This window comes from Dipodomys merriami, unplaced genomic scaffold, assembly GCF_024711535.1.
Source record: "Dipodomys merriami isolate MVZ:Mamm:240054 unplaced genomic scaffold, mDipMer1.0.p SCAF_1, whole genome shotgun sequence".
NCBI lineage: Eukaryota > Metazoa > Chordata > Mammalia > Rodentia > Heteromyidae > Dipodomys > Dipodomys merriami.
Window position 1 is genome coordinate 7,942,296 of NW_027202270.1, and position 25,086 is coordinate 7,967,381.

Genomic DNA, 25,086 nt, shown 5'->3' on the forward strand with positions numbered 1-25,086 from the left:
GAAAAGATTTTACACAGTCATTGATCTGTTAATAAAAAGAAATTTAAAAAAATTAAATGTACTGGGATAATAAATGTGAAGATTTCCTAAAACAGAGCAGGATAAGGAAAGCACGAGCATAACATGGACTGGAGAATGAAGTCTGAAGAACACCAACAACAGAAGCAGTGTGGAGGTAAAGTAATGCCAGGAGCACTGTTAAGATTAATTTGCTGAGATAAAAATGCACGCAGAGTCAACTTGTTGAGGCTTACATCAGAGGGAGTGTAGCACACTTGTGCTACCAGAAAGAAGGAAAGAAAAGAAAATGTGCAAAAGGACAATTGTAAAGATATATGGAAAGAGTATGGATGGAAAGAGTAAGGAAAAAGGTATAAGGTAAAAATGAGAGAGTATTTTCACAGCCGATGAAAATAGGAAATGACATAGAATTGGAAGAAGCTTTAGTTTATTCATGTCAGAAACTGAGAAATTACTAGTCTCACTGATCTCCAAGCCAATTGAAAAAGCCAATTAATTCTTCTTAAAATGTTAAAAATAGCAACAACAGTAAACAACACATTTGATAATTTAAGAAATCCCAAAGGTCATGATTGAGCTCTTGGCTCACCCTGCCCCAGCCCTGGATTCTATTCCCAATATGGCAAAAATAATAAAACAAAACAACTCCCCCCAAACCCAAACAACCAACCAATCAGCTAAACAATCCTCCCAGTTAAATCTATAAAAATTCCTAAAAACAGAGTTAAAAAAAACTTAAAAGAAAGTGACAGGTTGAAACGCTAGTAGTATTCCTAAAGTTGAGATTTTTAAATAAAGTATAATGTATACATACGACTTCTATATTAAAAGATGCTTGTAGACGTATTGGGGGGAAAATTACCCTTTTGTTGGAAGGTTCTGGAAAAAACTGGTGGGATAAACGATATTCATTCACACACACACACACACACACACACACACACACACACACGCACGCACGGTTGTAAATTTCATTTTACATCCGACCTACGAGAGGAAAAGATGCATGAACAACAGCCTGCACACGGCCAGGAAATCAGAGACCTGGTCCCGGTGGAGGCCCAGCTCGAGGCGATCATTTCACGGGCACAATAAGTCATCCCAAAGCCCACCCTTAATAAGGAAAATAATCCTAAAAATAGGCCAATAGTTACTTTACTCCGGCGATAACCTAATCCTCGGGCTTATTGTTGAGGAGCAGATGTCATTATGGGTGGGGCTGCCGCGCCGAGCAGCTGAAACATTTCGGTACCACCCCTTCCCGCCCCCCCCACCCCTCCCCGCACACTTTCCATGGGGACGCCAAGGCTCCGAAAAGGTAAGGAGAAAGCGCTGCCTCCGTCGGCTCCCGCGGGCGAGCGAGGGTCTGGGGTGTGTCCGCCGCGCCTCCGCCGAGGCCGCCCTTCGGGCCGCTCAGGATCTCCTCAGGATTAAGTTGTGCCCCGGGAAGAGCCCGTCCCCTCTCTCCCCTCCCCTGCGGGGCTCCTCCTCGGGACGCTCGGCCCGAGTCTTTCTTTCCCTCCTTCCGACGCCGAGGGGAGGCGACGCGCCGGCGGGGACGCCCGTTTTTCCGTACGCGCGGAGGGAACGCAGCGGGTAGGAGGCCCGGGAGGCCCGACGGCCTTGTGGGGAGGAGGAGCAGGTTCGCCGGGGGAGGGGGGCTGAGCGGCCCTGGGGAGGGAACGGACCCGGGGCGGGGGGGCGCCGGGCCGAGGTGACCGGGGACCCAAATCTCTCGCTCGGAGCCCGGACGGAGAGCTTCCGGCGGGCCACGGTCGCTTTCGGCCTAGCGCGGCCCGCATCACCGGGCCCGATTGGACGGGAAAGGGAGTTAGGAAATAGGATTAACCGCGGCTCGTACTTGCCTGTGAGCGGGTGACCAACAACTGGTAATAGTCTTTGCTTGGAGCCTGGCCCTGTCCTACAATTTCGAACAGAGTCTCCGGCAGCCAGGACGCCATCTTGGGACGCCACCGCCGTCGCTAAGACAACCAGGAAGGGGCGGGGCTTGGTTGGGGTCAGGGGGCCAAAACCTTAGTTTTTAAGCCGAACCCCGCTTTTGAGATGGCAGATGGTTTCTAACTCGGGATGACCGTTCCCTCCTCAAGGGTCATAAGGGACCCGGGTCCTTGAAATTTCCACATCCAGGCCCCGGGTGACCCGAGGGGGAACTAGTTCCTGCTATCACGGAGGGGAGGGGGTGACCCCGGCGGAGGGATACCAAGCGAAGTCTCACAGTCTCCTTCCTGGTCCCTCGAAGGGATCGGGGAGGAGCTTGGAGGCCGCTGGGAGACTCGAGCCGTGCGCTTGGAAGGGACGGTCGATGTTCCGAGCCTCGCGTAGGCAGGGGGGCCGGCCCCGCGGACGATCCGGGTAGCCGAGTCCGGGGTGGGGGGGGGGAAGTAGTTCCCGGAGGGTGTTGCACGGCGAGAAGGAGGCGGCGCGGGCGGAGGCGCACGCCGGCGCGGTGCTGCGGCTCAGCTGATAATTGAAGGGACCTGAGGAGCCGCCGCCGCCGCCGCCGCTGGGGGGGGTGGGGGGAGCGACTGGAAGTTGCCGCCGCGCCACCGAGTCCGGACCGGAGACTTTGGGGCACAACTAGGTAATTGGGGCGCAATTCCGAACGGCGGGGGCCGGCCGGGGGGGGGGGGAGGGGGCCGTTCGGTGGGATGGGGGGAGGGAGGGGGAGGAGCTGGAACAGAAAGTCCCAGGAAGCCCGCTTGTGTCATCGCCGCGGTTCGGCTCCCGCTCGGCCTGCTCCCGGCGGCGGCGGCGGCGACGCTGGCGGCGTCGCGGAAGGAGCGGCCGGGGGTTGACGGGCGAGGCGCTCGAGGGAGACCGCCGCCTGAGGGACCGGCCGGCGGGAGTGGGGGTCGCCAGGTGCCCCGTCGGACCCCCGCGATGAGGAAGGCCCTTCACGGAATCCGGGTAGGACGGGCGGGTCGGGGGGGGGGAGGCTGACGGGGGCCCGGAAGTGGGCTTTTGAAGCTTGGAGGGCGTCTAGGAAGAGAGAAAGTGGGGGGCCGGAAGTGCAGGTGGGGGAGTGTGAAGACGGCCTGGGTTCCCCGGAAATGGGACTGGGGGGGCCCGGAAACCGGCCGAGAGAGGCTGGGAGCCGGGAACGGCCCGGAAATGGGGACTAGGGAGCCGCTCGAGTGAGCACCGTGGAGGGAGCGAGGGGCTGAGGGAGCGGCCGCCGTAAGGGGCTTGCCCGCCCGCGGGGACGGTTGGGGGCGGCCGGCCCGGGGCGCGGCGCGGGCCCGCGGTGGGAAGTTGAGGCTGAGGGCGGACGAGGCCGGAGGGCGGCCGCGGGCAGAGGCCGGGAAACTTGTCTGGGGGCGGGGAGGAGGTGGAGGAGGAGGAGGGCCCTCTGGAGCCCGAAGGGGGTGGGTGCGCGTTCACCAGGACTTGGGCCAGCGGTCGCCCCAATCGTATTAACATTCAAGGCGACTCCGGCGGTTTATTTATGCGTGGATTATATAAAGCCCCTGAGGACGTTGGGCCGTCAGTTCAAAGCCTTCCTTTCCTGCTCCGTCGTAGCGAGTGGGCCTTTCACGTGAGGAAACAAGTTGGGGGTGGGAGGTGTTCCCAGAAGGAAGGTTGGGAACCCCTCCCCGTCCCCAACTGCCTTCTCGCAAAGAGGGAAGACCCAGAAGGGAGAAAAATTTTAAAAATTAAAAAGACCCGCGGGCCTCGCGCGCGCGTGTGTGCGTGTGTGTGTGCGTGTGTTGGGGATGACTTACAGGTTTGAACTACCGATGGGGGTGACGGAGAACTGCCTCCCCCGGGGTGGCGTGGATAGAACGCGTGGGGGGGGGCTGCTAACTGAGCCCCGAGACCGGCTGGCTTGCGGGGCAGTGCCCCGTACGTTGGGGGAGGGTGGGTGGGCGGGCGGGCTGGGGGGAGGGAATGTTTCCGTGTGGACGCGTGTGCGTGGGGGTGGGGGTTGGTCGGTTGGTAGCGCAGTGACTCTGTTCTGAGTGGCCTTCTAACTGCTGTCCTGCTGTCTCCCTCCCTAGTCGGCGCTCCCGATCCTGCCCGGGCTGCCCATCCACCCGATCTCCAGGCTTTCCTCCGTCTGTAGGCCCTTTAGTGGTGTGCTTAACTTTCTATTCCTCTCCACAGCCTTACTCGTTCGTGTTTTTGTTTTTTTGGTTTTTTTAATAGGTCTGACGAGCTGAGAATGGCTTGTCTAAAAACAAAGCAAAAAATAGGTGGTAGAAAGTTGAAAAGAGCTATTGAGTGGAGTAAGAAACCGAGTAAAGGAACAAAGGTCCTGGTTGTTTAGAAAAAAGGCAAGAGGCCTGTATTTGAGGCCTGGTGTGTGATCTCGTGGAGGGGGGATTTGTTTGAGGAGAGGAGTTATCAGAGGTATAGGAAGTACATTGTAGAGGGCTTTATTAAGACCTATTTTCACATATTTAGCATTCAAATAGGTCTTAACATGGTTAAGTTTTAGAGCAAAGTTTTTTAACTTGTACCTTGCTCTCCATGTTTAGCTTGGGGAAATCTTGAACTGGTGTGGTTTTCTTTCACCTTTGCAAAATTGGGAAGTTTCATTTTACTTCAACTTAAACTTGGAGTTTGTGGGGTTTGTATTTGCTTACCTTTTAAATGTAAACTCATAAGAATTACAGAATCGTAATTAAGATTATCTTAAGTTTCCATCTGCTCCTCAGTTTTACTCAGCTTGAATAGTTTTTAAGCCTGCTCAGCTGACTTCTATTACTTCGCTCAGGCGTTTTGTCCTCATTTTTAAAATTTACTTTGAAATAGTTTGTATACTTGACATTCAGACTTCTAGAAGGTGCTGGAATAAGATTAGCATATTAGAAAAATGGGTGGCAAATAGGTTAGAGTAAAATCAATGCTTTCATCCAGCTATGTAAATTTGAGTAATGGTTACATTGCCATTTTAGCTTTTAAGGTTATTGTAATATCTAGGTAAGATTTTATGATCCTACACAATCCTAACAAAGACAAATCACTGGCTTGAAAATTCATACATTGACAACTAGTAGCTGTGTCACCTTGACTTGAGCACTTAACCTAGCAGGTCTCCATTTTATTCTTAAAATGGATGTGGGTAACTTTTTTTTTTTTTTACCTGTTTTTGAAGCCCAGCAAAAGAATGGCTGTTAAAAAATCAAAGTGCTAGTATAAGATGGTGCTAATTTTAGAAAACTGTATTAGCTATTTTGGGACAGCTTCTCATCAGTAATGGTGGTCTTTATAAAGGGGGTTGACGATTAGATGCATAGCATTTTACAATAGAAATTGTAGGGGAGCTTACTTGGTACTAAATTTTATTAAATTGAAAAAAATTGCATCAAGTGTCAGATACATTTTCACATAATGTCCAACTAGCCAGACTTTGTAACCCTACTTAGAAAAATTTCATACATGCTTTACAATTTTAGTGATTGGTTTTTCTGGCTCTCCTGAAATTGATCACTAGTATTGATTACAATTGAAGAAAGGTTTGATTCTTGGTCTCTACTTTCTTTACAGACTCAAAGGAACTTTTTTTCTTCCCCTTGTAGTTGAATAATTGGGAATGTTTTTGAGCAAATGTGACGCCAGTTGTTCCTTTGTTCCTTGTTTGTAGAGGTAATTTGATGGACCCAAAAACAGGAACTTACTTGTTGCTTCTTATCTTCACTCAAGTTGTTGATTGCCTTTGCAACAACCTGAATTATATGCTTTATACTCTTATAATCACAAGCCCCTACTATGTTCAGAGTTACCTAGTAGATAGGATGTAAAGAACAATTTTCTTCACCTTTCCGCTCATTTCCTTAATCTGCTTTCTACCTTATGATTTTTTTTTCCTCCTTGAATTTCTTAATTACCTGCATATGCTTCATTTTTGGGTTATAGGGCTGTACTTATTGATACTTTGTTTTTGTTTCTCTAGCTGGTGTGTAGGCTTCCTGAGGGCAAGGATTATGTCAAATGGTGGTGTATGTGAAGATGTTTGTCTGGTCTTGTCAAATATTCAACCAGTTTTCTGCTTGGAAGGGTTCAGAAACCTGTGTATTGATTCAGTTTTTATCCCTTTACATCTGTGCCATCAGCATGCCTGGGTAGATACAAATTGTCACCTGTCTTGCAGAATGGGCCATATTTGGGATCCTACTGTCTTCACTTCCTTAGGGCTGGGATTATAGACACATGCCGCTGAACCCAGTTCTGTGCCAAAATATAAATCAAGCTACAGTTTACAGCTCTGACCAAGACTGAAGGGAGTCCAGGCCAGATTGTATAATATCTAGCTGTAGATTGTTCTATGATTTTAGTGCTTGCAGTTCTTGAAATGTGATGCAAGCTTCACATTTTTGTACCAACAGTTCTTTACATTATCTCCTTGTCTGCTAGGTTACGCTTACTGTTAATTGGTGGCAAGTAGATGAATAGTGTCCTGATGCTGGACCAGTCTCTTGATAGTATTTATCTATTTAATTTTATTTATTTTGTGCTAATCATGGGGCTTGGACTTAGCCTGGGTGCTGCCCTCTGAGCTTTTATTCCCTCAAGGCTAGCACCTCCATTTGAGCCACAAGTGCCCCTTCTGCCTTTTTTTTTGGTGGGTCCTGGGGCTTGTAGGGCCTGGGTACTGTCCCTGAGCTTCTTTGTGCTCAAGGCTAGCACTCTACCACTTAAGCCACAGTGCTACTTCCAGTTTTTCTGAGTAGTTTTTATTGGGAGATAAAGTCATGTGCTACTGGTGATGCCTGTGTTTTGAGAACTTAATTTGGCTAATTATGTTTTAAAAAAGAATATAGCTCATTTAAGTCTAGGATCTTTATTGATAATTCAGAATATTGGCAAAAAAAGTTTGCTTTCTAGACTGAAATAAGTCTTTTCAGTAGTTTTTCTCTTAAGACTTAGATTTTAGTTGTTTCTTTGTTTTCTTTCAGTTACATTAGCCAGAAGAAAAAAGAATTTATTGTACAAGCTTATTTAGTTTCTTGTTTATACTTTATTTTAAAAGTGACCTAGAGCAAAGCTTCCTGTGACTTAAACTTCAACAGTACTTTTCTTTTCTTTTTTGGTCAGTTGTAGGGCTTGAACTCTGGGCTTGGGTGTTATCCCTCAGCTCTTCAGCTCAAGGCGAGTGCTCTTTTGCTTGAGCCACAGCTCCATTTCTGGTTTTCTAGAGGTTTATTGGAGATAAGAGTCTCTCGGACTTGTCCGGGCTTGCTTTGAACCCAGGTCCTCAGATCTCAGCCTCCTGGTTAGCTAGGATTACAGGCATGAGCCACCAGCGCCCAGGTCAACAGTGCTTTTCACTAATGAAAACTTACATAATTTAAAGGAAAAAGGCTGGGATTCCAGTCTTAGCTATGCCCTTTCTATTTTTGACCTTGGGCAAATAATTTGGGTGTGGGTGTGGGGGAGGTATTTGGTGGGTCTTGGGGCTTGAACTCAGGGCCTGGGTACTGTCCCTGAGCTATTTTGCTCAAGGCTAGCACTCTATCACTTTGTGCCATAGCTCTACTTCATGCTTTCTGGTGGTTAATTGGAGATGAGTTTTATGGACTTTACTGCCTGGGCTGGCTTTGAATTGTTGTGATCCTTAGATCTCAGCCTCCTGAGCAGCTAGGATTACAGGCATGAGCCACAGGAGCCGGCTCATGTGTGTTTTAAATGAAAAACGTGGACCTAATTTCCATTTATGTAGTATATACTAGGATATTGACCTAGGCAGATGAATTAGAACAGAAGGCCCTTCATCCACTTTACTGTAGCATTGGCTGTTGACTCTTTCAACACCCTCTATTCCATACAAAAGTGTTCTACTTGAAAATAGAGTGTAGTGTTTGTTAGTTGATTTAAGAATCCTTTGGAGAAGGCCACCTCAGCCTCTGGTGAGATGGGATTTAAGGTGTATGTCCCCTGTTTAACTTAATTAAAGCTCTATTGGAAATGCAAATGTGTTTGGTATGATGTGAACTGATTGGTGTTTCCAATTGATTTTATAATATTGTTCATTATTTCAGTTGATAGTTTATTTTTAGACAGGAATGTATTTCTGTAAGTATAGTGTTTATTACCCATGCATTTTGTGTGTTTGCTGATCCTGTGTTCTGGCTAAAGACTAGTTCTATCACTTTGAGCCACAGCTCACTTTTGGCTTTTTTGGGGGGGTGGAGATGGGAGAGGGTTTTGTTAATTGGATATAAGAGTTTAAACTGACTTTCCTGCCTGGTGGGCTTTAAATTTCCGTCCTCAGGTTTCAGCCTCCTAACTAGGATTACTGATGTGAGCCACCAATTAATACCTGGCTCCATCCATCTATTAATTTTTTTTGGGGGGGGTCCGGTCATGGGGCCTGAATTCTAGGCCTGGGCACTGTCCCTCAGCTCTTCAGCTCAAGGCTAGCCCTCTACCACTTGAGTCACAGCACCACTTCCGGCTTTTTTCTTTTTGCTTATATGGTGCTGAGGAATCGAACCCAGGGCCTCAGGCATGCAAGGTAAGTGCTCTGCCACTGAGCCAACTTCCCAGCCCCCCCCATGGATTGATTTTTGAAAACTTGAGGATCTATTAGCCAGTTTTCAAGACTTCAAGTTACAAAATTTCAGTGTGTATTTTAATCAACTTGTTGCTTTTCATAACCAGTTCTATCCTGATTTTAAAACTATCTATTCTACCCATTGGCACCACTCCCAAGTACATAGATGCACTTTGTGCTACCTTCTAAAGATCAGATTAAACCAGGCACCAGTGGCTCACACCTATAATCCTAGTTACTCTGGAGGCTGAGGTCTGAGCATCGAGGTTCAAAGCCATTCGGGGCAGGAAAGCCCATAAGGCTTTTTATTTTTAATAAACTACTCAGAAAAAGCTGAAGTGGTACTGTGGCTTAAGTTGTAAAGCACTAGTCTTGAGCAAAAGAAGTTCAGGGATGGGGCCCAGACCCTGAGTTCAAAAGCCCCAAGACTGGCTAAATAAATAAATAAATAAAAATTAAAAAATCAGATTAGGTAAAAAGTACTCAGGTTGGTAAACTTAACCTGCCCTGGAAACTGAAGTGAATTTTTACTGAGAACCTATCTGAAGTTCACTGTTGGGTTGTAATTTAACCTGGTTTGTGTCCTGAGAGAGCAGGTTCAGAGAGATAGTATGGAGGATATCCCTCTCATAATTCTCAAAAACCAAGCGCTTATAGTTGGCTTGTAAAGAGATAGTATAGGAAAATGCTGTTTTTTATGGCCTCAGTGTTTTGTAGTTGTTTTTTGTGGTTTTTGTATCCTTGTTTTAGTCAGATTGAATTGCTCTGTGTGAAAACACAAAGGAACTTCTCAGCGTTCTTACTCTTGCTTTTTTGTCTACCTGTCTGTATTTCTTAAGAGTTTTAGACTGTTTTGTATAATTAATTGATACCTTAATTAGGGCGTTAGTTTTTAAGAGCTTTTTTAAAAGGGGAGTATAGTCTTATTATGTATCCTAGGCCAATCTCAAACTCTTGTCTCTTACTTTAGCAGCCCCAGTGCTGAATTACAGTTGTAAGCTACTATACCCAACTAGATCTTTTGTCTGTTTACTTGGGTCTGTGTTTCTGTCTGTTTCTGTCTGTTGGTTGTGGGGCTTGGACTCTGGGTCTCAGTGCTCTCCCTCAGCTCTTCAGCTCAAGGCTAGCGCTCTACCACTTGAGCCACAGCACCACTTCTGGTTTTCTGGTGGTTAATTGGAGATAAGAATCTCATAGACTTTCCTGCCTGGGGTGGCTTTTGCACCATGATCCTCAGATCTCAGACTCCTGAGTGGCTAGGATTACAGGCCTGGCTATTATTTTTGGTACTGGTCTTGGGTCTTGAACTCAGAGCCTGGGTAAGATAACTGAGCTGTTTTGTTCAAGGATAGTACTCTACTACTTGAACCACATTTTCACTTCCCCTGTTTTGATTGTCAGTTGGAGATAAGAACCTCACAGACTTTCCTGCCTAGGCTAGCTTTGAACTGTGTGATCCTCAGATCTCAGCCTCCTGAGTAGCCAGGATTACAGGCTTGAGCCTTCCTCTGGTGGTGACAGGTTAATTTTTTTTTTCCATCTAGGTGGCTTTTGCCTGTATCCCAGCTTTTTAGGAGGCTAAGATCTGGATGATTATGATTTGAGGTTAGTGCAAGCAACAGTTCTAGACTCCCTTCTCCAAAATAACCAGCAAAATAGTAAGTAGAGCTGGAGACTTGGCTCCACTGGTAGAGGCTAGACTAGCAAACTCAAGGCCCAGAGTTAAAATTTCAGTTATTGCCCCCACTCACCCCCACCCCCTAGTAAAAGGTGAATTTTGACTGGCATTGAATTCAATTTTTATATTTATTTGGTATAGTATTGTTTTTCTTTTAATGAAATAGAAATTTCCAGTTTGGGGATATAAAAAAAATCTCAGTTTTTTCAGGTGTTGGCTTTAGGGCAATTAATAAAATTGAATAAAGTGATTGAGTATTATTATTATTATTACTATTATTATTTTTGGTCTCAGGGCCCTCATGCTTTCTGCCTCAGCATTTCACTCATAGCTGATGCTCTCATTTGCCTACAATGTTAGCCTTTTGCTGGTTAATTGGAGATGAGAGTCTATTGGATTTGTCTGCCTGATCTGGCTTTGAACTGTGATTCTCAGAACTCAGCCTCCTTAGTTGCTAAAGATTATAGGCATGAGTCATTTGGTATCCAGCAAATTGAGTATTTGGTGAATTGTTTTGTAACTTTTATGTTGCTTTTAGAATTTTATAGTTTTGAGCTATTGTATATATAGTGAGTTTTATTTCTTTTTTGGGGGGGGGGTCCGGTCGTGGGGCCTGAACTCTGGGCCTGGGCGCTGTCCCTCAGCTCTTCAGCTCAAGGCTAGTGCTCTACCACTTGAGCCACAGCACCACTCCAGCTTTTTTCTTTTTGCTTATGTGGTGCTGAGGAATCGAACCCAGGGCCTCAGGCATGCAAGGCAAGCACTCTACCACTGAGCCATCTTCCCAGCCCCAATGAGTTTTATTTCTAAGTGCAGTTACAAAAGTTTAAAAATAAAATAAGCCTTCCATCACGCCCACATTATCACTTTTTTTTGTTGCTCTGGTTCTGGGCCTTGAACTCTGGGCTTGGGTGCTGTCTTGAGCTTTTACGCTCAAGGCTAGCCCTCTACCATTTGAGCCTCAGCTCCACTTCCAGCTTTTTGTAGTTAATTGGAGATAAGAGTCTCTTGGACTACTCTGCCTGGGTTGGCCTTGACTTATGATCCTTAGATCTCAGCCTCCTGAGTAACTTAATTATCAGAATGAACCACCAGTGCTCGGCATTGGCACTTGTTTTAAATCATTGTATGATCTGCTATTTCTCAGTCCTTAATTTTGTGGAAGTATATATCCAAAGCAAATGGTCTCTAAAGAACAAGGTGAAAGAAAACATGTTTAATTGCAGTGACAAGTAAAAGTTTGACACTTGTTGAAAAGCCTGTGTTTTAGCAGAAATTGGGTGGTGGTACGGAAAAATTAATCAGGTATCTCCAATGTAATACTGATCTCTAATGTATCCTGAGCATTTGTATTTTTTCTCAGTATCATTCTCCTTTGGAACCATATGTGGATATGAAGTGTTTATGGTATTTATGTGAGTTTAATCAAGTTAAAATTTTAATAGAATATTTGCTTAATCCTCTAGTTCATGTCATAGTAAACTGGGTCCATTTATTTTGTTTACTCACTTTACCTTCTGTGCTGAGCATTAAGACTTAGAGGGCCTTGGGCATGCTAGGCAAGCAGCGTCTTCCTTTTTACTTCTTGACAGTATTATGGTTTGAATTCAAGACTGCATCCCATGCAAGTGCTCTGTCACTTGGCTCATACTTTTTTGCTTTTGTTACTGAATAGGATTTTGGACTGTCTTGGACTGTTCTTATAGTAAAACTTTATTGTATCACTTTTAGGATTTGAACTTAGCCCCTCCTGAGCCTTTTTGCTCAAGGTTGGCATTGTACCACTTGAGCCACAACTCCACTTCCAGCTTTTTTGTTTTTAATTGGAGATAAGTCTCATGGATTTTTCTCCCTGGGTTTGCTTCAGGTAGTGATTCTCAGATCTCGAGCCTCCTGAGTAGCTAGGATTAGAAGTGTGAGCCACTGGGCTTGACAGTACACCTTTTTGTATGTGTGTTCAAGGCTAGTGCTCTACCACTTGAACCACAGCTCCTCCACTTAAGATTTTTTTTAGGAGTTTTTTTAATTGAAAGTAATATAAAAAAGAGTCTCATGGACTTTTGTATTGGCTGGCTTCAAACCAAGATCTTAGCCTGGAGTAGTTAGGATTACAGGTTTGTAATCACTGATGCCCAGTGGCAACACATTGATTTAATGTTCCCTGGATAGTTGAGTGTGTGTCCCCATGCCCAGCTGTGTATGTGTAGGTTTCAAGGTTTGAACTCAGTGTCATGATCTTGCTCAACTTTCCTGCTTAGCTGGTTCTCAACTATTTAAGCCTGAGTGCCCAAGTTTGTTTTTGCTTTTTTGTTTTTGTTTTTTTTTGGCCGGTCATGAGGCCTGAATTCTGGGCCTGGGCGCTGTCTCTCAGCTCTTCTACTCAAGGATACTGCTCTACCACTTGAGCCACAGCAGCACTTCCAGCTTTTTCTGCCTCATGCATGCAAGGCAAGCACTCTGACACTGCGTCACCTTCCCAGCCCAATGTGCCCACGTTTTTTGGTGAAGGATGGAGGTGGGCAGTCTTGTGAACTCTGCCTGGCAGGTCTCAACCATTCAAATTTTCATCTATCTCCTGAATATCTAGATTTACAGGCTGAGTCACTGTGTCTTTTTTTTTTTTTTTTTTTGAAGGCAGTAGGATTGTGAATTTGCAGGCTGCCCTTGAACTCCTGGACCTTCTTTGTCTCCTGAGTACTGGCAGTCAAATGAGCAAACATGTATAGTTTAAGCAAAAAGTGTCATGTCCATCCCAACAACAACTGAGATCAGGAGGATCACAGTTCAGGGCAAAAAATTCACAAGACTCCATCTCAAGAGAATTTCACTAACATTTTAACAATGCTGAAGAAAATATTCTATAGTCTTAAGGTTTCCATTGTTTGTTCAATTTAAGATTGTGTCCATTTGAAGAAGGCTAGTAGCTGTAGTCCTGTTGACGTGGATATGAGCATCTCTCCAGTTCCTTTCACTGGTACTAGGGATTGAGCCTAGGACTTAAGTTTAAGCCTAGGCTTAAGTACACTGTCAGTGAATTACTCCCTTAATGTTTTAAATGTAATAACTATTTAACTGAGACATTTTTGTATAAGGGTAAAAAGCTTGAGAACCATTAGTTCTTACCTACTTAGGGTGTCAAAGATCCTTTATAATGTATCATTATTGCCATATATATATTTAAGGAAGAGATCCAGTGTTTGATTTATGAAAAGATATTTGTTACTGCAATTTATCTATGGGTAGTTTGTTTTCAGTAAAGTGTTTAAGACACGGCTAGTTCGTACTTCAAATTTAGAAAGTGACAAGTATATGTGGGAAAATTTTGTGTTCCCTAGGATGGAGTAGTATAATAGATAGCATCTCCCCTGTACAGGTGAAAGATGCATCTACATCTATTAGGTGATTTTCATGTCAACTTACCAGAAAATTTGTGCCTAGCCTGTTAAAACATATATGAGGATGAATTTCTTTCATACTGGGGGCTCTGAGAAAAGAACTATGGAAAGCTATATAGTGTCACTGTGGTCACTTCTCAAATGGTAGAGGATAGGATTTGTTTTCTTTTGTATTTTACCTTTAAAGGACATGTTTTCTTTGATCTCACACTGTTAGAATTGAGAGACACAATTTAAATTACAAAGTAACAAAGTATAGTTTGACACATTTAGGTCAGGGGTGATTTGCTTTATATTCATAAACTTGTTCTCATCTGATAAAAATAAATAATCTCCATGGACAAAATAAAACAAATGGCTTAAGAGTGACTTTGAGTCAGGAATCATAGTAACTCAGGAGGCTGAGACAGAAAAGGCAGAAAAGTCTGCAATACTCCATCTCTGATTACATGATAAACTGTTATAGGGGGGCATTACTCAGGTGATAGAGAGCCAGCCATGAGCAGGAAATCCAAGTGAGAGCAATGTCTTACTTCAAGCCCTGCTACTGGGGCCTACACACACCTAAATAATGATTCTTTGCAAATAAAGCATGTTTTCTTTGGTAATAACATTTTAATGTTGCTGGTTCTTTTGTTTGGATCTATAGGGTCTTGTCCTTGTTTTTGGTACAGGCAGGCCTTAAACTCTCAATTCTCATGCCTTGGCACTGAGAGGTATGTGCCATTAGTTCTCTCTCTCTCCTTCCCTCCCTTCCTCCTTTTCTCTTACAAAAGATTTCAAATATAAAAGTGTAATTGTATAATAAGCTTTAGCTTAATGTTAGGCCCAACTAAGCACTATCAACTCATGCCCACACTTTTTCGTTTTCACTCTAGGCTAGTCACAGCTGTACTTCTGGCCTTTTTCTAGTTAATTGGGGCTAAGAATTTCATGGGCTTTCCTGCCTAGGTTGCCTTCGAATCATGATTCTTAGATCTCTGCTTCCTGAGTAGCTTGGATTACATTCCTGAAGCACCAGCACCCAGCCTTTATAAAAAAAATAAATAATGGGGCTGGGAAGGTGGCTCGGTGGTAGAGTGCTTGCCTTGCATGCATGAGGCCCTGGGTTCGATTCCTCAGCACCACATAAGCAAAAAAAGAAAAAAGCCAGAAGTGTCACTGTGGCTCAAGCGGTAGCCTTGTGCTGAAGAGCTGAGGAACAGCGCCCAGGCCCAGAGTTCAGGCCCCACGACTGGACCCCCCCCCAAAATAAATAAGTATATATATATGTATGTAGTTATTTTCAAATAGTTGTACAAAGGGGTTGCAATTTAATATGTACATTTATATTTAGAGCAATACTCAGAGCTGCCCCTTCCATAGTTTTCCTCTTACCTACCCCTTTCCTAGCAGTTTAGTTTCCTGCCTACTGGTTTCCTAGTTCCATTTCATCTATGTACATTTGGGTCTTAACTTTTTAATGTATGACTAGTAACAGTGGAAAAGTCCACATGGACTTTCAGTCTGCCACATAGCCATACTTTTCCCCCCACTTACACATTCTTTGTCATCCCCCATACCAGTTACTTTGAAGCAAGTTTCAGTTGTTAGTACATTCGACTGCTTCAAAAAATGAGCACTCTTTAAAATAGAAGCTAATAATATGGTCACAAAAAATAAATAACCCCTTTTTCATATCTAGGGCTATCTGCCAGATGCTGGTGGTTTACACTTGTTTGTCTACTCAGAAGGTTGAGATCTAAGGATAGTAGATCAAGGCTAACTAGCCCAAGCTGAAAATTCCAAGAGACTCTTCAAATAATCAGCACAAAGTTGGATATGAAAGTGTGGTTCATATGATAGAACATTGTTGTGGGAGGAAGCTGAGAGAATACATCTCTGAGTTCAAGTCCCAGTATCAGTATACACGAACCCACAAATTAAGAAGTATCTACTTAGTATTTCCATTCTCTCAGTGTCTGTGCTTTCCTTATGTTAATTTCTTTTCTTTCCTTTTTTTTTTTTTTTTGCCAGTCCTGGGGCTTGAAATCAGGGCCTGGGCACTGTCCCAGAGCCTCTGCTCAAGGTTAGTACTCTACCACTTGAACCACAGTGCCACTTTTGGCCTTTTCTGTTTGTATGATACGGAGGAATCGAACCCAGGGCTTCTAAGCCTCCTTCATTTCTCCCCTCCCCTCCCCTCCCCTCTTCTCTGTGCTTGATGGTCCCGAGACTTGATTTCAGAGCTAGTATACTACCACTTGAATTACAGTTCACACACACAAAATGGTGGAGTGTTGTTGACCTAAGGTGTTTTTCCAGACTTAAAAAGTTCATATGCAAACACAAATATATCTACCTTCTTACCCTTTTAAGACTCAGCTTAAAATAACCTCTTCAGAATCTGAACCCAAAGTAGCTCTTCCTTTCCTCTTCCCTTTTTCTTACTCCCATCCTGTTTTTCTCCTGTTGGATTCATCATGGTACTTGGCACAATGTGTGAAGTTAAGATTATTTCTCTATCATGGTGGAGGTTGTTGACACCTGTCAAGAAATCTTGAAAAGAAAGGAGTTAGTTCTGCTGTTTATGTCCTTGGATATCACTGCTGTATATTATAGAGCTCTATCACTTTGTTTTTAAGCCCTCCTTAATTAATATGCTATAGAATTGATACAGTGTACTTTATTAACTATTCCCTGACAGAGATGATTTATTTGGACCATCTCCATTTTTGTTATGATACACTGCAGGGAACATTTTAAATACATAATCATGCATGTGTGTAAATATTTACTAGAAAATTCTTAGAAGCAGAGCACTGGTGGCTCACGCCTGTAATCCTCAGGAGGCTGAGATTGTAGTTCAGAGCCAGCCTGGGCAGGAAACTCCATGGGAGTTTTGTCTCCAATTACAGAAAAAGCTGGAAGTGGTTCTGTGGCTCAAGTGGTAGAGCACTAGTCTTTAGCAAAAGGAGCTCAAGGACAGTGCTCAAGCACAAAGTTCAAGAACCAGGACTGGCCAAAAAACAAAAACAAAAACAACAACTTAGAATAGTGTTGAATTCTAAGGATATGAGTAGCAGTTTTTAATTGTGGGGTATGGTAGTCATGTAAAAATTGCAAAGGAGCTGGGCGCTGGTGGCTCATGCCTGTAATCCTAGCTACTCAGGAGGCTGAGATCTAAGGATCACAGTTCAAAGCCAGCCCGGGCAGGAGAGACCGTGAGACTCCTATCTCCAATAAACCACCAGAAAACCGGAAGTGGCGCTGTAGCTCAAGTGGTAGAGCGCTCGCCTTGAGCTGAAGAGCTGAGGGACAGCGAGCACCCAGGCCCAGAGTTCAAGCCCCACGACTGACCCAAAAAAAAAAAATTGCAAAGGAATTAATGTGATAGACAATTATTACAAAAGTCATATAAACCCATACCATCCTTTAACACTTAGCTGATATGGATTATTAAGTTGATTTGATATTTTCTAAGGTGATGTCAGATAGACCACTGATGCCTGGCTGACAACACATGATCTTAAACATTTGACATTGCCTTCTTCCCCTTTTGGCATCAATTATAGTCTGTTTCTTTTTTCCAACCTTTGAGTTAAATTTATTAGCTTTTTTTTTCCTCTGAGCAAACTTAAAAGCATATGCTTGAAGTTGTATTACTATTGATGACAAGTTACTTACTCATTGTTTGGAAAAGGTTGTGTTAGTCTGTGATTACTTCAATAGTCTTTTTTTGGGGGGGGGCAGTGCTAGGGCTTGTACTTCAGGCCTTAAATATGCTAAGCAAGCACATTGTCACTGAGCAATACCACTAGCCCTGCGGGAAAGTTTTTTTTTTTTCTCCAAAAGCAGGCATAGGTGATCTCATCATAGTAGAGCTTACAGCAGGGACAAGAATATGTATCGAGAGTATTTCGAATATACCGCCTCATTTTGTTCTGTATGCTCTAAAGGTCATTTACCAAACATGAACTTGTTTTGTCCATAGGGAACATCTTAGTAAAATCTACAAGGTACTTAGTGTTACATTTTCCCATGAGGGAGGGAGAGGAATTTACAAGTCATTTTTTCCTCTCAGATTTTTTTTCCATCTTTAATGATATTACCGTATCTTTACTAGGAAGAATTTTTTAAACTACTCAGTAAGTGTTAATATAGTTGTAGAAAATTTTTTTGGAGTTGAGTTGTAGAGACTTGCCCTTTGAATTTTATTAAAGGCTTTTTACCCTTTGCCTTGTCTCTTCATTAATGAACCATTGACACCTAGCCTTTACATTATTTTTTTAGGTAGTATCTTGGGGCTTTTTTTGTGCATTTTTTGGGGGAGGGTCCATCATGGGGTTTGAACTCAGGACCTGGACACTGTTCCTCAACTTTTTTGTTTAAGGCTAACTCCCTACCACTTTGAGCCACAGCTCCACTTACTGTTTCAGGTGGTTAATTGGAGTCTTAACTGGGTATTGGATATTTCCTGCCTGGGCTAGTTTCAAACTTTGATTCTCAGATCTCAGCCTCCTGTGTAGTTAGGTGTGAACCAACAGTGCCTGACTCTTGTGGCTTTTTTTTTTTTTTTGTCAGTAGTGGGGCCTGAACTCTGGGCCTGGGCACCTCTTCAGCTCAAGGCTAGTGCTCTACCACTTGAGCCACAGCACCACTTCCGGCCTTTTCTGCTTATGTGGTGTTGAGGAATCAAACCCAGGGCCTCTAGTATGCAAGGCAAGCACTCTACCACTGAGCCACCTTCCCAGCCCCTCTGTGGCTTTTTAAGTTTTAAAAATTAATTTATTTTAGCCGGGCACCAGTGGCTCATGCCTGTAATCCTAAATCAGGAGGCTGAGATAGGAGGATCATAGTTCAAAGCCAGCCCAGGGGCAGGAAAGGCCTGGAGACTCTTACTCCAATAAACCACTCAGAAAACCAGAAGTGGCGCTGTGGCTCTAGTGGTAGAGTTCTAGCCTTGAGCTGAAGAGCTGAGGGACAGTGCTCAGGTCCTGAGTTCAAGCCCCACAACTGACAAAAAGTTTTGCTTTTGCTGGATACTGGCAATCTTCCTACTTCTGGAGTAGCTGCCATACCCAGCTTATTGGTTGAGATGGGGTCTCATTATTTGCTCTGGCTGACCTTGAAACATAATCCTTCTGATTTCTACTCCAGATGGCTGGTGATTATTGGTGTGGGTCTCCTCAGCTGGCCCACATAGTTTTACGGTTTCTTTGATCATTATTCCTTTCCAGTTGGTTATTCATCAGGGGGAATCTGATGACTGCCTTCCTCTTTCAGATTGTTATTTAATTATACTTAATGTACATTGATGCAAGTAGTGGTAGAGTACATGTTTAGCATGCTTGAGGCCGTAGGTTTTATTTCCAGCACCATAAAGAAGAAAAAAAATAAGCTTTTACTAAATGTCAGCTGTCATGTTTAGGCAAGGTTCTTCTATGCATTGTCTTTAATACTTAAACCTTAAAGTAGATAACCTATAATTCAATGGAGAAACTTAGATGAAGATAAGATTTTTTTACTTATTTTTATTTATTTTTGCCAATCCTGGAGCTTGAATTGAGGGCCTGAGTACTGTCTCTGAGTCTGTTTGTGCCCAAAGCTAGTGCTCTACCACTTGAGCCCCAGGTGCCACTTCCAGCCTTTTCTGAGTAGTTTATTAGAGACAAGAGTCTCATAGACTTTACTGCCTAGGCTGCTTTGAACTGTGATCCTCAGTTCTCATCCTCCTGAGTAGTTAGGATTACATGCATGAGCCACAGGCACCCAGCCAAAAAATTGTTTTTGTCTAAATTTTATTTTTTGAATGTAAAGAATTTGTAGATCTTAGTAGGGTTAACTAGCAGATCCAGGATACTGAATACAATTAGGGTGATCTAGAGCAGTAAGCTCCTGTGAGCAAGGATTGTTTTAATCACCTTTCTATCTCAGTTCCTCTCAATTCCTTCCTTATAGTAGAAACTTAAAAGGTTAGGCCTTTTCAATGTAAAGATAGGCTTAATTCTGTGGTAGTCTCCGCTGCCTTGTTTTTTTTTGTTTTTTGTTTTTTGTTTTTTTTTTTGTTTTTTGGTCTTTTGTAGCTTTTTTTTTTTTCCTCCCCAGGGCTGAGGACCGAACCCAGGCGGGCATCCTTCCGCTGGGCTAAACCCCTAGCCACTGGGCTAAACCCCCAGCCCGTAGTCTCATATCTATAATCCTAGCTACTTGGGAGACTGAGATCTGAGGATCATGGTTTAAAGCCCACCCTGGAAGACAAACCTGAGAGATTTGTGTCTCTAATTAAAAAGCTGGGAGTAGAGTACTAGCTTTGAGCACAAAAGCTTAATTAAGGAACAGTACCTAGGCCCCGAGTTCAAGCCCAAGGACTGACACCCATACCTAAACTCACTCTCCTTCCACAGAGTCAAAACTGGATGCATGATTCAAGCTAGAAAGTGCTAACTGTGATGACCTCAGTTGAAGCCTCAGTACCCAGAGGCTAAAACTGAATTCTGTTGAATTTAATTTATACTATTTTTTTGTGTTTAGCTTCTGTACTTTATCCTGAGACCTAGACATTGTTTTGGTTTAGTGTGAATAGTTCAGATCTGTAGTACCTGGTATAATATATGGCTCAGACTCTGCAAGTCCAGATGCCATTACTTAACTGCATATAGGCTTGTGACGTTAACACTACAATTTCTTTATTTGTAAAATAGGAATAATGCAAAGCTTTAGAGAACTCAGTGATATATTTCAATTATGCTATTACAATAAGCAAATGAGTACAAGTGCTATGCAAATTATTAAACTACAAATTCATAATCTGAAATCAAGAACACTACATCCACAGGAAATCATCAGGGAAAGGTCACATTGAACAAATAAGATTCACCATAACTGTTCCAAAAGTTAAAAATTATAGACAGTACAGGGGTTATGTTATTAGCTTACTTTTATGCAAAATATTCACTGTAAAAAAAAAAAACCCTCAGTTTTTCAATCTGTCAATGTGGTATGACATTGAAAATTTGAAGGAAAAAAAAAACTAGTGTGGTGTATACCTATAGTTTCCAAGCTCTAGATGTCAAGATCGGAGGATTGAACATTGTAGCTAGTCTCTGCTTTTGTCAGTGAGATTGATCTTGGTCTTTGTTGTTGTCGTCAGTCCTAGGCCTTGAACTCGGGTCCTGGGCACTGTCCCTGAGCTGCTTTATTTTTTGCCAGTCATGGGGCTTGAACTTGGCCTGGGTACTGTCTCTCAGCTCTTCAGCTCAAGGTGAGCACTCTACCACTTTGAGTCACAGTGCCACTGGTTTTCTGGTGGTTCATTGGAGATAGAGTCTTATGGACATTCTTGCCCAGACTGGCTTTGAACCTCGATTCTCAGATCTCAGCTTCCTAAGTAGTTAGGATTACAGGCATGGGCCACCGGTGCTCTGCTCCTGAGCTTGTGCTTAAAGCTAGTATTCTATCACTTGAGCCACAATGTCACTTCTGGCGTTTTCTGTTTATGTGGTACTGAGGAATCAAACCCAGGGCTTCATGCATGCACTGCAAGCACACTCCTACTAAGCCACATTACCAGCCCATTTTTGCTAGATTCTTGACCACATGAAATTAATATATTCCACTTTATAACACATTACTAAGTCAGTTGCAATGTTAGAAGACAGTGAAGTCTATCAGATTAAATTGTGTGTGTATATTTTCCTCATTTTTGGCACTGTATGTTTTTCCTGTGTTATGTATATCTAATTAGTTTGGTTTTTGTCTTTTTTTTTTTTCTTCAGTGAATGGTAGTGTCTAGAAAGGGTATGTCCCTTCAAGAGAGAGGTGCCAATGTCCAACCGGCCTAATAACAATCCAGGGGGGTCACTGCGACGTTCACAGAGGAACACTGCCGGGGCCCAACCACAAGACGACTCAATAGGAGGAAGGTATGTATTTCATGGTATTTTTAAAAAGGAGATGGAAAAAAAATACTTAAAAAAAAAGAAAAACCTCATTAAGGGTCAAAATTTGAATGTTGATTACAATTGGATGGATTTTCCTCGATAAGCTAAATTTTTCTAAAATTCATAAGAATACTAATAGTGAGCTGGGAAGGTGGCTCAGTGGTAGAGTGCTTGCCTTGCATGCTCGAGGCCCTGGGTTCGATTCCTCAGCACCACATAAGCAAAAAGAAAAAAGCTGGAAGTGGCGCTGTGGCTCATAGTGGTAGAGCGCTAGCCTTGAGCTGAAGAGCTAAGGGACAGTGCCCAGGCCCAGAGTTCAGGCCCCACGACCGGACCCAAAAAAAAAAAAAAAAAAAAAGAATACTAATAGTAAGACTTCTTGAACCAATTAATTCAAAAGTCATTTAAGTGATTCTTAAATCCCTGATTTGTTACACGTACAGTATGTTCAAAAAGTAGTTTTCAATCTTTGACTTTTTTTTGGGGTGTGGGTCCTGGCTTGATCTAGTCAGGGGATGGCACTGTCCCCTGATCTGTTTTGCTCAAGGCTAGCTCTCTGTCACTTGAGCCACAGCTCCATTTTTGCTGGTTAACTGGAGAAGAGTCTCATGGACTTGGCTCCCCCATCAAACTTCAGACAATGATTGTTGGATCTCAGCCTCCTGTGTAGCTGGGATTACAGACATGAGCCAACAGGTGGCTAGTCATTGACTTTTATCAACAACCTAATGTAGATTTGTTAGCATATGGTGTGTAATTGTTTATTTATTTTTTTATTTTCCTTCTCATGCTATAACATTTTTTTTTCCCTGCCTGTTCTGGGGCTTGAATTCAGGACCTGGGTACTGTTCCTAAGCTGCTTTTGCTCAAGGATAGTGTTCTACCACTTGAGTCACAGCACCACTTCCGGCTTTTTCTGTTTATGTGGTGCTGAGCAATCAAACCCAGGGCTTCATGAATGCTAGGCAAGCACTCTACCATGGAGCCATCTTCTCAGCCTCTCTAACACATCTTTAAACCATTTTGTGTTTCTTTTTCTTAGTAATTTTACTGAAATGAAGCCTCATTTGTATTGCTTTTGTTTTTTGTTTTTTTCCTCTTCATTGTTTTAGACTGTACATGGATGCTGTCTGAATTGTGAGGGAAGGGAGCCTTGACTTTGTTAACACTAATGATCTTAACCATTTTCTTATTTTTTTTCTGGATAGTCCTGAGGCTTGACCTCAGGGCCTGGGCATTGTCCCTGAGCTTCTTTTGCTCAAGGCTAGCACTCTACCACTTGAGCCACAGTGCCACTCTGGCTTTTTCTGTGTATGTTGTACTGAAGAATTGAACCCCAGGCTTCATGCATGGTAGGCAAGCACTGTACCACCAAGCCACATTCCCAACCCCTTACTATTTTCTTTGTTTTTTTTTTTTTTTTTGTGTGTGTGTGTGTGTGTGTGTGTGTGTGTGTGTGTGTGTGCTGGTACTGGGGTTTGAACTCCAGGCCTTATATTCTCACTTGGCTCTATTCTTTCAGGGCTGGTGCTCTACCACTTGAGCCATAGCTCCCCCAGCTTTTTTGTAGTTCATTGGAAATAAGAATGTCACAGTTTTTTTTCTGCCTGTGTTGGCTTGGAACTCAGCCTCCTAAGTAGTTAGAATTAGGCATGAGCCACCAGCAACTGGCTGATACTGTTCTTTTTGGGGGTCAGTTGTGGGCCTTGAACTAGGCCTAGGTGCTGTCCCTGAGCTCTTTCGCTCAAGGCTAGTACTCTACCACCTTGAGCCATAGTTCCACTTCCAGTTTTTGATTGATTAATTGGAAATAAGAGTCTCACAGTGACTTTGAAGCACAATCCTCAGATCTCAGCCTCCTGAGTAGCTAGAATTACAGGTGTGAGCCACCAGTATCTGGCACTTACTTTTTGAATAGCATTACCAAGTTACAATTCCACAATCCCCTTAATGTGGTTCATTGACATTGCCGTATTTCTGGCTCAGTCTTTTTTAACTGAATGTATATTTCTGTATCTGTTAATGTATGTACTTAGGAGTAATAAAACTTGTACCTTTAGTGTAAATATAATCTAATGAATTGACATTTTGGGCTATGCTATCAGTGTTTTGTTTCTAAAATTTAGGGAGATATTTTGACATTGTTACCTTTTTTAAAATTAGTGTGGTGTACAATTAAAAAAGATATTTACTGTTTATTGTATCATGTATTTTAAAAAATGAGCTGATATAATGGTGCATTTCTGTAATCCCATTACTTGGGTGATGGAGTTTGAGGCTGGCCTTGGTAATATAGTAAGACCATGTCCCATAAAACCCCTCATGAAGCTATGAAAAGTGTTTCCCCCTTCACCACCACAAAAGTCTTCGCCAAAAAGAGGACCTTTTTACTTACCCAAGGGGGTTACAATTTTACTTGTCCAGCTATGTATAGTGCTTCTTGATTAGTCACCTCTTCCATCGTTCTCCTTCATCCTAGTTGTTTCCCCTACATCCTCATTTCTCTCTCTCTCACACACACACACATACACAGAGTGTTTTAGTTGTATTTGTTCTTTTGTTCCTTTTTTCGTCCTCATTAAGCGCCCTCACCCCCACTACAGTCTCATTTTAGCTTCCTGATATCCTTTTTATTAGAACCATATATATCATTCCTGACATTAAAAATTGTTTGAAATACGACTTTTAAAGTTTGTTTAACTTTTATGGCAATATGGTTTAATAGTAATTATGAATATACATTTCCCCCCAAAACTTTATATGAGCAGGCATAATTATGGTCAGGACCAAAAAAATTACATATTTAATGGGGTGCTGGTGGCTCATGCCTGTTCTAGCTTATTCAGGAGGCTGAGTTATGATGATCATAGTTTGAAGCCAGCCCTGACAGGAAAGTTCGTGATTCTCTTAACTCCAGTTGATTACAGAAAAAGCTGGAAGTGGCATTGTGGCTTAAGTGGTAGATTGCTAATCTTGAGCAAAAAGGAGCTCAGGGACAGTGCCCAAACCCAGAGTTTGAACCCCATGACTGGCAAAAAAATAAAAAAATAAAAAAATTGCAACTTGAAAAACAAACCCTATTGGTTTAAGAATGAAAATTAGAAGATTGTCTTAAGTTTACCTTCTTTCTTACCTTGATTTTTTTTTTCCTCTGCCAATATAATCTCAGGGTAAGAAAGAAATTTCGAAGGTTTTCTCATCAAATTCCAGACTGATTTCTGAAATTACAGTTTATGCTATAGCAGCAATGATCTAATCTTATTTTTTCTAGTGATTTTCTTTTTTGGAATGAGGAGACGGGGATTATTTAGGAGAGAGCAATTCTTATTTTCATTCTCTTCATATGGCTCTTGTTGCTCAAATTTTTTAAGTAAAATGTTTGTTGCTGTGTAGCTCTTGCTAACTAGAACCAATGGGCTTGAATTTGTAAAGGTATTCATAGAAATACAGTGATTGTAAACGGTACTAGAGGAGTGTTTTACATTTAAAAAATAGTACAAATTCTTTTACTTGAGATTTATTAAGAACGATACCTCTTCTTTTACAAATGTG

At 42.8% G+C, this 25,086-nt stretch overlaps 2 protein-coding genes across 29 annotated transcripts in view; one reads left to right on the forward strand and one right to left on the reverse strand.

Moving 5' to 3' along the window:
- The window catches only part of Fbxo36 (F-box protein 36), a 63,766-nt gene extending 61,404 nt beyond the window's left edge, over positions 1 to 2,362 (reverse strand). Inside the window, exons 1-2 of one of the 2 annotated variants that reach the window (XM_070015415.1) lie at positions 2,258 to 2,362; positions 1,887 to 2,003 (exon numbers count right to left, since the gene is read on the reverse strand). In XM_070015415.1, coding sequence (XP_069871516.1) covers positions 1,887 to 1,982 — 96 coding nt within the window. In that variant the 5' untranslated portion in view covers positions 1,983 to 2,003; positions 2,258 to 2,362. The other variant, XM_070015422.1, reaches the window with a different exon arrangement.
- Positions 1,304 to 25,086, forward strand: part of Trip12 (thyroid hormone receptor interactor 12) — a 130,951-nt gene continuing 107,168 nt past the window's right edge. For 6 of the 27 annotated variants that reach the window (XM_070015297.1, XM_070015289.1, XM_070015299.1 and 3 more), the window contains exons 1-2: positions 2,494 to 2,623; positions 21,370 to 21,516. In XM_070015297.1, the coding sequence (XP_069871398.1) occupies positions 21,419 to 21,516 (98 nt within the window). In that variant the 5' untranslated portion in view covers positions 2,494 to 2,623; positions 21,370 to 21,418. Of the gene's footprint in view, positions 1,340 to 1,592; positions 1,618 to 2,483; positions 2,624 to 2,826; positions 2,950 to 3,084; positions 3,177 to 4,027; positions 4,117 to 21,369; positions 21,517 to 25,086 lie in introns of those variants that run through there. The other 21 variants (XM_070015307.1, XM_070015294.1, XM_070015314.1 and 18 more) reach the window with 13 other exon arrangements.